Consider the following 12651-nt stretch of genomic DNA (forward strand, 5'->3'; position numbering starts at 1 on the left):
TGTCTGATATATCGGTCTGTCACTAGTCTAGTTGAAGGCGCTTTTGCAGGTTAAAATGCATTGCATTCAAGGTTGGCTGTTTTCATTGTGTGTATTGCAAAGATCCATTTTAACACTAAACCATGTGTTCCCTTTGTAATCGTCAACCCTTAAGTACGTCAGGGGATGTCAAACATATTTCATCATATTATTATTTAATCTGTGTATTACGTTGAAGAACAACAGCATAACTTTCACTCCCATGTCCTCTGCTGGTCAGCAGATATTTCCTGAAGTGAAAACCATGCACAACTACCTACTGGTCTTCCTCCGGGCCAGAGGAGGTCATTTCATTTTGGACCTTGTTTTTGACGAGCCGTACGTTGTATTTATTTGTGCCAGATGTTCTGTAATAATATTTTTGGCCCAGGCTTATCATTTGTAGACTTTTAACAGCACATCAGTATCTCCTTTTGATAATGTCGCCTCTGAATAACTTGAATTGATTTGAGTTGCTGTATATATTGTGAAATCGTTGTGAATCTTGCACCTTCTTATTTTCTCGGCCCGTAGCTGTAACGTCTTTATTCACTACTGTACATGATTCCCTCTGGTCTCTCGGTCAGTAACTCCAGAGGCTCAAAACATGTCTTCACTGTGAAACGTGTCAATATTGGATGTTCAGGGTATTTATACCTTGTGAGGACAAAAGAATTAGGAAATTTCAATAATAAAATAACGAAACTTACCATTAACACATTGTATGTGAGTTTAATGTCTTCACTGAATTGATTGTTAAGGCTGGAGTTTAAAGGGGTCATCGGATGCACATTTTCCACAAGTTGATATGATTCTTCAGGGTCTTAATGAAAAGTCTATAATATACTTTAGTTAAAAATTCTCAATGGTTGTGTAAAACAACACCTTTTTTACCTTGCCAAAATGAGCTCTGCAAAAATCATCCCATTCTGGTCGAGGCTGCTTTAAATGCAAATGAGCTCTGCTCGCCCCGCCCCTCTCTTCTCTCTGTGGAGAGACGAGCCTGTTTACTTTAGCCGCATTTATCCGTTAAACTTGCTAACTAGTGCATTATTAGGAAAGGCGATCACAAAGATTCATAAAAACCCCTTATACTTACTTCTGCTGTAAGTGAAGCTGGATCATGAATGATTTGCACGAACATACACGGATATATGTAGATCGGGAGCCGCATTCCCTTCACAACAAATGTAATCTACTGCATCTTCAGCGGCTCAGATGTCGGGAGTAAATGACGACCACTATGTTCATTATTACATCCAGCAACACAACACCTCAATCGCTCAATCAGAGATATTCTTGTCTAACTTACATCCCTGCTCTGGCATCAAAACAATGGAGGTCGGACTGTTACAGCTGGTCTGAGGTAAGACGCTCATGTCAGTCAACTATGGTGGGAGCGGCCTCTGACGGTGTGACGTCACAACGACAGGCATCTGAGAACGGCTCAATTTGAAAAAGGGGATATTATTTTTACAAATTAATTAAAAACCACTGCATGGATTTTTATCATTATATGGTAGATTTGTACATACACTGCCAACACACATTAATGTTCAAACAACATGAAACAGTGAACTTTGCATCCGATGACCCCTTTAAAGAACTCAGTATGGTATTTTTGGTTATTTGATATTTTTGATCATTTTAGTTACTTTACTGAAATGTTAAAAATGAACAGATTTGTTGAATTTTGAAAACTGTTTTTTAAAGGTAAATAAGTGCACATTGTTCATTAAATCGAAACATTTCTGTAAACCAGAGTTACCTTCGGAGACATATTCTATATAAACCCCCACCCCAATCTTTAGATTTTTCTAATATTTCTAGAATCGCAAACAGTGAATTTGCTGTGCTTGTACAGTATTTTCTGCTATCGCGTCTAAATTGTCCTCTCTGTGACCGCTCTGGCCACATACACACTGCAGCTAAATTTGGTTGTCAGTTCACCTTTTGCTCCTCAGCAGTGTTGGGGAAAGTTACTTTTAAAAGTAATGCATTACAATATTGAGTTACTACCTAAAAATGTAACTAATTACATTACTTTTTATGGAAAGTAATGCGTTACATTACTTTTGTGTTACTTTTTAAGTCTGGGCAGGGCTTGCTTGTGTTTTTAATATAAAAAGTTCTGTTTTGGCAAATGTAAAAGCCTTTTCACACCAAAAGCAAATTCATGTCTGTACAGTAGAATGCAGAAGAAAAAAAAAAGTCAACTCTACAGCAATAAAAAAAAAAAGAAGAAAACAAGTGTTAGATTTTCTTGAGTAATTTTTGCTTATTAGTATGGTTAAATTGGATCATCGAAGGTCGGCAGCAAAGACATTGGTTAATAAAGTGGGATTAAATGCATAAATGATATTTGTATTATTTAACATATTTAATTATTGTAGGTTTGCGTCATATTCATAGTTAAATTTCACTGTTTTTATTCATTTTGAGGAATACTGAATCTATTTTTTTGTTAGTGAGATGAATTAATGCATGTTCACATTTATTCTAGAGCTTACTCCCGATTTCTCTCAACATGGGGAAATGAGAGTTTTTAATCAATAAATGGGGGGAAAAGTAATTGGTGTTACTTACTTGAAAAAGTAACTTGATAATTTTCGATAATTAAGATAAGAAAAATCGATAATTTTCACCCATATAATGTATTGTTGGCTATTCCTACAAATATACCCGTGATACTTAAGACTGGTTTTGTGGTCCAGGGTCACATATTTATAATAATTAGTGCATCGTACACAGTTTATAATGTTTACATTCATATAAATGTTCACATTTAGTAATTCCAAATGAGTGTTTCTGTATTGCACAAAACATTCACACATCTGTTTTTAGGTTTTTATTTTTTTAGATGTAACCTAAATACAGTCTTTAATGCCTTTTATGCACATAATTTTCTGCTCATCATCTGTAGGCATTTTTGTTTTGATAAGATAAATCTAGAAAATATACACACAAAGCATGTAACACGCACACAAAATAAACTGATATGGGGTTAAAAGTAGACCGCATCGAGTGATCAATACAGCTTTGCGTTACTGACCAACTTTATACTTTAAAATGTTTAAAATAGATGAACTCATGATAAATACATAACTAAAATAGAACTGTTATATTATAATATAACAAAAGACATTAGTCAATATATTAGTGACACCACAGAGGCATCTCTCTAAAAATAAAACAAAATGAACAACACAACAGAAAGAGCAGCAGAAATAGACACACTGTCCTAATACTGTATTGTATGTGAAGAATATGAGCTGTGAATTTTAAAAAGTTAGATTTTCCAAATGCATACCAGTAAATTTCACAGCCAATTGTTTTATAGCACATTCCACACTCAACACAGTGAGAATGTTCCAACTTAAGGTTATTTTTTAAGCCAGTGAACGGAAAACAAAACGGACTCAGACTTGAGCCTTGGGGGACTCCCAAAATGTACCACTGTTAATAAATTCTTAAAGAAAACTAAAATAAAACATTATTGCTATTACAGTACACTGATACTATATATCAAGACCAACTTGGTGATTATCATCCTCACGATATGTCGTGTCCTGTAGTACCTAAAACCTTGATTGTTGCATATTAAACGAATTGGTGTAAAACTAAATTCAGAGCAGTGAGTTTAAAACAAACATCTCTCTTGAAACAGTATATTATTTCTGATATGTGAAATGTTCACCTGGGCAACCAGCACAGGTTGCATAGTTTCATAGTTACGTTATGGGTAGTTTTGACTATACAATTTATCGACGCAAGGTTCCTGTAGGTCAGTAGATGTCTGGTACTTGGGAATAATCACGGTCCCAGTAGCCATTGGAGAACAGCCAGTCCTGAGAGCCGTTGTGTGGATTTGGACCTTGATGAAACCACCTGTTTCATGCAACAAGAAAAGATTCAGTTCAGCAAACACGTAAACATTGATTATAACAGGGGTCGCTTGGGGTCAGCCGAACATGCGTGAAAAAATGTTTCTTTGACCCCCATTAGAATCGTCTCTTTCTTTGTTCAATAGATTCGGTGGAGCATTTGGCTGTAACACTTAAACCAGGTGTAAAGTTTCACCAGTAGAAGGCCAGAGAGCTCTGTTTACATCGTCTTATTCCACATTAAAAATAGATTGTCTAAGGGGGACATTAAAAAACAACTCATTCCTTTAGTGTGAAGTTCCATTTACATATGAGGAAAAGACTTAGATACAACATACTGTTATGCACACTTTAGGTCAAAAGTTTACATACCTTGCTTAATCTGCAAAATGTTAATTAGTTTACCAAAATAAGAGGGATCATACAAAAAGTCATGTTATTTTTTTTATTTAGTACTGACCTATTTACTACTGAATTCACATAAAGTATGTTTACATATAGCCCACAAGAGAAAATAATAGTTAATTTAATAATAAAAATGACCCTATTCAAAAGTTTACACACACTTGATTCCTAATACTGTTGTTACCTGAATGATCCACAGCTGTGTTTTTTTGTTGTTGTTTAGTGAGAGTTGTTTATGAATCCTTTGTTTGTCCAGAACAATTTAGCTGCCTGCTGTTCTTCAGAAGAATCCTTCAGGTCCCACAAATTCTTTGGTTTTTCAACATTTTTGTGTATTTTAACCCTTTGCAACAGTGACTGTATGATTTTGAGATCCATCTTTTCACACTGAGGACAACTGAGGGACTCATATGCAACTATTACAGAAGGTTGAAACGCTCACTGATGCTCCAGAAGGAAAAACGATGCATTAAGAGCCGGGGGTGAAAACTTTTGAACAGAATGAAGATTTTCTTATTTTGCCTAAATATCTTTTTTTTTTCTTTTTAGTACTGCCCTTCAGAAGCTACAGAAGACACTTACATGTTTCCCAGAAGACAAAATAAGTTACATTTACCCTGATCTTTAAATTCCAAAAGTTTTCACCCTCCAGCTCTTAATGCATTATGTTTCCTTCTGAAGCATCAGTGAGCGTTTGAACCTTCTTTGATAGCTGCATATGAGTCCCTCAGTTGTCCTCAGTGTGAAAAGATGGATCTCAAAATCATACAGTCACTGTTGGAAAGGGTTCAAATACACAAAAATGCTGAAAAATCAAAGAATTTGTGGAATCTAAAGGATTTTTTTGAAGAACAGCAGGCTATTCTTAACAAACTGTTCACTATCACTAAACAAAAACACACCTGTGGATCATTCTGGTAACAACACAGTATTAAGAATCAAGTGTATGTAAACTTTTGAACGGGGTCATTTTTATAAATTCAGCTATTCTTTTCTCTTGTGGACTATATGTAAACGTCTTTTATGTGAAATATCTTATTCAGGTCAGTACTAAATAAAAAAAATAACATGGATTTTGTATGATCCCTCTTATTTTTTTTGGTAAAATAATGAACATTTTGCAGATCATGCAAGGTGTATGTAAACTTTTGACCTCAACTGTATACAACTGATGTAATACTAGTATTAAAAATCCCCTAGTTGTTTTCCATCATAAATGCTCAATAATTTTGACTTTAAATTGTCTTTAAGAGCTCATAATGGTGAACCCCTACATACAAACCAAATGTTTTACTATCATTATGTATGTGACTGTTATTAAACAAATTGTTCTACCACAAACAACCAATCTTGTGCTATAATTAGTGGTTAGATTCCTCTTGCTCAAGGCAATTAAATTAGATTCTGAAGAGAAACAGCTGAATGCAAAGATAGAGCAACAAAGCAAGCATCAAACCTGGGGCCTGAGGCGACGTTTCTGCTCACCGCAGCAAAGTCACAGGACAGATGATAATGCCGGAAGAAATGAATGGGAAAATAGGGTTAAATGCAAAGGATAGTGCCCACTGAACCAGGACTAAGAGTGCCGGTAAACACCAATGAGTTACTTAAAGAGACAGTGCACCCAAAAATTAAAACTCTGTCATAAATAACACACTCTCATGTCATTCCAAACCCGTAAGACCTTCATTTGTCTTTAGAACACAAATTAAGATGTTTCTGACATGTTCAGTGTCCATAAAGTCAGTAAGGACATCATTAAAACAGTCCATCTTTCATCTGAGGTTTGTGACACTCTCGTAAACGCGTGTCAAAGACTGACAGAATAGAAGAAATTGTTGAAAAGTCAATATTTTTGTTTTATTTGCATGCAAAAACTATTTTCGTAGTTTCATAAAATTACGGTTGAACCACTGATGTCACATGGACTATTTTAATAATGTTCTTACTACCTTTCTGGGCCTTAAACGTGTCAGTTGTGTTGCTGTCTATGCAGCATCAGAAAGTTCTTGGATTTCATCACAAATATCTTAATTTGTATTCCAACAAAGGTCTGACAGGGATGGAACAACATGAGGGTTAGTAATAATGAGAGAATTTTAATTTTTGGGTGAACTATCCCTTTAAGTAGATACTGTTAAGCTATGGATGAAAATGGTCTAATAAATAAATGACCAAATTTAGTATACATTATAGACTTTGTTATGCAGTTAGTCACAAGCAAACCCTTATATCACAAAAAGTGTTTATTATCTTAGTTACTACAGTTATTTTTACTGGTATTTTCCAACCATCCAATGAAACTAAATGAGTCTGAAAAGCATTATTTGATGGAGATCCCATATTCGCTTACTATGATTTTTGAGTGTGTAACAATAACTGTGGTAACTTTTTGCATAAGCAAACTATGAAATGTGAAAATGCGAAATATTTCTGCACCTCGTCTTCCACTCATCATCCGACTTAGAGCGGTTCTTGCGTGCCGCCCTCTGTTTCTCCTCCAATCTCTTCTTCTCCTCACTGGCCAGGTCTAAGATGTTCAAAACAGGAAGTTATTTAGCTTATAAATATTTAAATGTAGCTGGTATGCAGTAAGTTCTACAGATATGAAGTATGAATTAGAAATATCGTAAATATGGAAACACACATACCAATGTCTCCGTTCTCCATGGCTCGTATGTCCGGCCTCAGTCTGCTGTCTGTTTTCGGGATGACCGATTCAATCTCTTTGTCCAGCTCATTGAGCTGCATTGCGAATGTAGTGAAGTTGTACATCTTTTACATGCAAATAAAACCAAAATAGAGTTCATTTCCATGGAGTATTCTGAGTTCATTACAAGTTAAAGGGGTCATTCACCCAAAAATGAAAATTTTGTTATTATTTACTTTGCCTCATGTCGTTCCAAACCTGTATGAGCTTCTTTCTTATGTTGAACATAAAAGAAATTTTACATTTAAAAGAATGCAGTCAAACAGTTGATGATCCCCATTGACTTCCATAGTATTCTTTTCCTACTATGAAAGTCAATGGTGACCAATAAATGTTTGGTTCTCCAAAATTCTTCAAAATATCTTCTTTCGTGTTTTTCATAAGTAACTTTTGAAACAGGTTTGGAAATGTTCATTTTTGACTGAATTGTCCCTTTAACCTTAACCGACAGCATTTATGGCATAATTTTAGTACCATTAAAAATTATTTCCAATTGTCAAAAAAGAAAAGAAAAAAAAAAGTGGAGGTCACATGATGCACTTATAATGAGCCAGATTTTGCAGCATACAATTTGATCAAACTAATTAGAATTTTTTAATTTTAAAAAAAAAATGTATTACATTAAAATTGTATAGAATTAATTCTTTTAAAACTTGTGCATTATTTAAGCGGCTAAGGTGAAGTTTAAAATTGGACATAATTTTACACAGAAAAGTTTTTTAGTCAAAAATTGTGTTAACATTCATATCATCTGATTCTTGTTGCTATAAATTTAAAACTGTGATTTTAACGATATAGCGATTTTAACATTTTAACGCGTGATTGTAACATGAACTTGATTGTAATGTTTACAAATTGGCAGTGTCGGGGGTAACGCATTGCAAGTTACGTGTTACGTTAGTGAGTTACGTAATCAGATTACGTTTTTCAAGTAACTAGTAAAGTAGCGCATTACTGTTAAATTTACAAGAAAATATGAGTTCCGTTTTTCAAAAATTGCACTTTATTACCTTTTTACGGAGTAACACAATATTGTACACAGTAACTTTCAGCGGTGGCAATGGATTTGTGGTTTATGCACCGACATACAGCGCAACAGTTGCCAAAAATATAACTATTAAAGTTATATCTTAAAAACAAAATTAAAAACAAATAAGCAAGCCCAGCTTGGGTGACAAAACGTAACGCAAAAGTAACATAATGCGTTACTTTGCATAAAAAGTAACTAAGTAATGCAATTACTTACTTTTTTATGGAGTAACACAATATTGTAAACAGTAAGTTTCATTGGCGGCAAAAGCCTTGTAGTCAGTGCAACAACTGTGTTACGTTAGTTGTCAAAAATATAACTTTTAAGGTTATATGTTATTAAAAACAAATAAGCAAGCCCAGCTTTGGTGACAAAAGTAACATAATGCATTACTTTTCAAAAAAAGTAACTAAGTAATGCAATTAATTATTTTTTAATGAAGTAATGCAATATTGCAGACAGTAACTTTCGTTGGCGCCAGTAGCCTCGTGGTTAATGCGCCGACATACAGAACAACTCTGTTAGTTGCCAAAAATATAACTTTTAAGGTTATATGTTATTAAAAACACATAAGCAAGCCCAGCTTAGGTGACAAAAGTAACATAATGCATTACTTTTCAAAAAAAAGTAATGCAATTAATTACTTTTTTATGGAGTAACGCAATATTATACACAGTAACTTTCATTGGTGGCAAAAGCCTTGTAGTTAGTGCCCCAACATACAGTGCAACAACTGAGTTACGTTAGTTGTCAAAAATATAACTTTTAAAGGTTTTATGTTATTAAAAACAAATAAGCAAGCCTAGTTTATGTGACAAAACGTAACACAAAAGTAACATAATGCATTACTTTCCATAAAAAGTAACTAAGTAATGCAATATTGTAGACAGTAACTTTCGTTGGCGACAACAGCCTTGTGGTTGGTGCACCGATATACAGTGCAACTGTGCTCACGATGACCCGAGATTGAATCCTGTCTCGTGGTCCTTTGCTGATCCCACCCCCCTTTCTGTCCACCCAATGCTTTCCTGTCTACTCTATACTGTCCTGTCCCAATAAAGGCATAAAAAGCGCATAAATAAATCTTTAAAAAAGAAAAAACCCAGATTTTTCAGGAACACAGTTTACCAGATCTTCAAATATTCTGGAACTGACCTGGGTAGAGTTGACTGGTCTAGGTGCTATTCTCCAGAGCAACTGACTTCCTGGAATCACCTCCAGTGAATCTCCACCTGGCTGAGGTGTTTCTTCTGAGTCTGACGTCTGAGATGACTGAGAAACACCAAGCAAACAGTTATAAACCATACAGTACATCTCTCACCTTTTAAACTGGAACCATTATGCGGTATCTAATGTTGTATAAAAACATTCGGCAACACCTGTTTACTGCTTTTCTTGTCTTCTGATGTTTTCTTATCGTTCTTCTTGCGAGTTTCAAATGTAGCTGGGTCAACTATGTACATGCACTCTGTCCATTTCCCATAAAGGTTGCACACTTTCTTTTTGCTGCATTGAATACACAAATAATCAATGTAAAATAGCAACGTGGTGAACATTTATCATGGAAGTTAAACTCTCAAACCGCTGACCTCTTGTCCAGGATGTAGCCTTCAACCTTATGTAATTCTTTTCCAAAAAGGCCACAGGGTTTAAAACTCAAACAGCATTTTTCACCAGTTCTGTTGGCAAATGAGTCAAAAGGGATGTGTTGGTAAAGTTTGTGAAGTTAAAGCAGAACTAGTACATTTGTAGAATCTCATTGATACCTGTGGTTGATAACCTCCACACTGCCGTACTGTTCGATCCACAGCTGTCCCACGATGATGTTGTGCACACAACACGTGGGATTTGTCCATGTGTATGCCTCATTATGCCTGCAATGAGTTTATTATTCGACAATGGGAACACACACAAACATCTGTGTAGAAACATTTTCATAAATCATGATTCACCAAAACCTTCCATACTGAAATTTATTCTAAATTTACAAAAAATGTAGGAACATCTGAAACTCCACAAACCCCATCGCACAGAGAGCAGACGCTTACTTGGGAAGTTCTAGAGTGATTATGCCCTTAGGTTCAGCCTCTACGCTTTTGCCCCAGAACTTCAGTTTGGGGTAGATGGAGCCATGAAACACAAAGTCCTTCTGCAAACCCTCTGCGTGGAAGGCGCTGATGGGAGGATGGTGGCTCACTTGTTCTGATATCAGCCGGAAACCAAGATCATCCCTGAAGGTTGAAGTAAAAACATGGTAACTATGCCCAAGAGCATAACACATAAATATACCCATATTCACACAAAAAAAAACTGATCTAACATTCAAAAAAGGCAAAAAAAGTCACACGTGCAATGTTAATAAATAAACAAATGCTAACAAATTAACATTTAAAAAGTCACAAAAGGCACACTTTCAATGCTAAATGAATGATAACAAAATGACATTCAAAAAAGTCACACAATGTTAACGATAATGCTAACAAATTAACATTTAAAAAAGGCAAAGATCTCACACTTGCACTGGTAATGATAATGCTAACACAAATGTTAACAAATTAGTATTCAAAAAAGTTACAAAAGTCACACTTTCAATGCTAAAATGAATGCTAACAAATTGACATTCAAAAAAGGCTAAAAATAAGTCACGTTTGCAATGTTACCGATAATGCTAACACAAATACTAACAAATTAACATCCAAAAAAGCAAAAATAAATTATGTTTGATTTGCTAATGTTAAGGTGTGGTCACATTAGCGAAATTTCTACAGCAAAAAGTTCCATTGCCAATTATGGAAGCCTGTTTTCCGCCACTGAATTAAAAAAAAAAATAAAAAAAAAAGGTTATTGCGACTTTTTGTCTCACAATTCTGACATTTTTTCCGCAGAATAACGTGATATAAACTCGCAATTGCGTGTTATAAAGTTGTGAGATATGATACGCAATTCAGACTTTTATCTTGCAATTTCGAGTTTATATCTCACAATTCTAACTGTCTTTTTTTTTTTTTTTTTTTTTCCACACAATTCTGACTTTATTTTCTCAGAATTACCAGTTATAAGGTCCAATTTTAAAAGGGGAAAAAATAAGGAAAAACTCACAAAAAAAAAAAAAAAAAATTCACAATTACGAGATATAAAAAAGTTAACTGCAACTTTTTACCCCACAATTCAGACTTTTTTCCTTAGAATTGTGAAATATAAACTCACAATTCTGAAAAAAAAGGTCAGAATTGTGAGTTTATATTTGACTCGGAATTGTGTCTTTATTCATAACTTTATCATCTATTTATTCATAATTCGCAATTGCGAGTTTATATCACAATTTTGAGAAAAAAGTCAGAATTGCGAGTTTGTGTCACGCAAATCTGAGTAAAAAAGTCAAAATTGTGAGATATTTTCGCAATTTTGAGAGATTTTCTTTCGCAATTCTGACTTTATAACTCGCAGTTGCGAGTTTATGTTTCACAATTATAAGGAAGAAAGTCTGAATTGTGAGATAAAAAGTCGCAGTTACCTTTTTTTTTTTTTTTTTCCAGTGGCGGAAACAGGTTTCCATAGTCAATAGTGTCGCATTAAATCTGTTGCGAAATCTGCATAGGGAAATCTTTCGTCCCTCACATGAAAATCACAATTGGTTGAATTACTGTTGAAATGACTGGATTTAACCCGCGAACATTAACCAAACAACAATAAATGTGACTACATCTTAATGCTAACATCAATGCATTAGCATACAGATAGGGTTGTCATCTCTTACCTGACTAACTCATATGTTTCTCCTAGCAGGGGGTTGAAGGGTTTACCCGTCCTTTCCCACTGAGACGCCACGGCTGATACGGCAAACGCGGCCACACACTGGAAAGAAAACACACGCTTGTTTACTTAGAAAATACACATTAGAAATCTACAGATTAGACTGGTTTTCATTTAGGCAGCTATTAGTAGATATTTGATAGTACTTTGAAATCACTGAATCCAAGAAACTTTGGCAAATAGACAGCATAGTTATTTTTAACTATAATAAATAATCATTTTTGCTTGGTATATGTGTTTTTGTCAAATTTGAAAACAGTGTAGGAGATCGCCAGTATATAGTATGTTATAAAAAAACAAATAAAATAAAATAATAATGATTAGCCTGTATATGAATGCAAAAAAAATTACCACATTTATTACACATTTATTACTTATGATTTTTTTTTACTTAAGATATTTAATAAAAAAATTCAACTAATATTTAAAAATAAGAAAATGTGAAAACTGGCCAAAGGTGATGGAGATTTGGCAGAATAATTGCCCATATTTCATAGTTATTTGGCATGTAAGGGATTTGCTGGTATGTTCAGTTCCGGGTCATGTATATTTATTTATTTATTTTACCTTCATTCTCTCCATAGAGTCTTCTAAAGAATTAGCCTGATGGATGAGGTACGTGTGCTCCATATATTCTGTCAGTCTTTGTAGAAAGCTCAGTGGCTCATTAAAAATAACAGGCATGGTGATCTTAGACAGCTCCTGAAAGAGATATGAAATCAGTCAAAATATAGTGCTTATTTGAAGTGTTTTGACTGAAAAAGAAAGATTACATGATAGTAAGAAGCTCA

The 12651-nt window shown here is 34.4% G+C and overlaps 1 protein-coding gene across 2 annotated transcripts in view; it reads right to left on the reverse strand.

Annotated features, from left to right (window-relative positions):
- Positions 1-2869: 2869 nt before the first annotated feature.
- osbpl1a (oxysterol binding protein-like 1A) overlaps positions 2870-12651 on the reverse strand; it is a 28701-nt gene continuing 18919 nt past the window's right edge. Inside the window, exons 19-29 of one of the 2 annotated variants that reach the window (XM_051095095.1) lie at positions 12428-12562; positions 11805-11902; positions 10096-10278; positions 9814-9921; positions 9637-9726; positions 9427-9553; positions 9203-9319; positions 6959-7082; positions 6747-6837; positions 5764-5784; positions 2870-3906 (exon numbers count right to left, since the gene is read on the reverse strand). In XM_051095095.1, coding sequence (XP_050951052.1) covers positions 3804-3906; positions 5764-5784; positions 6747-6837; positions 6959-7082; positions 9203-9319; positions 9427-9553; positions 9637-9726; positions 9814-9921; positions 10096-10278; positions 11805-11902; positions 12428-12562 — 1197 coding nt within the window. In that variant the 3' untranslated portion in view covers positions 2870-3803. The remainder of the gene's footprint in view (positions 3907-5763; positions 5785-6746; positions 6838-6958; positions 7083-9202; positions 9320-9426; positions 9554-9636; positions 9727-9813; positions 9922-10095; positions 10279-11804; positions 11903-12427; positions 12563-12651) is intronic. The other variant, XM_051095096.1, reaches the window with a different exon arrangement.

The sequence above is a fragment of the Labeo rohita genome, chromosome 22 (genome assembly GCF_022985175.1).
Source record: "Labeo rohita strain BAU-BD-2019 chromosome 22, IGBB_LRoh.1.0, whole genome shotgun sequence".
NCBI lineage: Eukaryota > Metazoa > Chordata > Actinopteri > Cypriniformes > Cyprinidae > Labeo > Labeo rohita.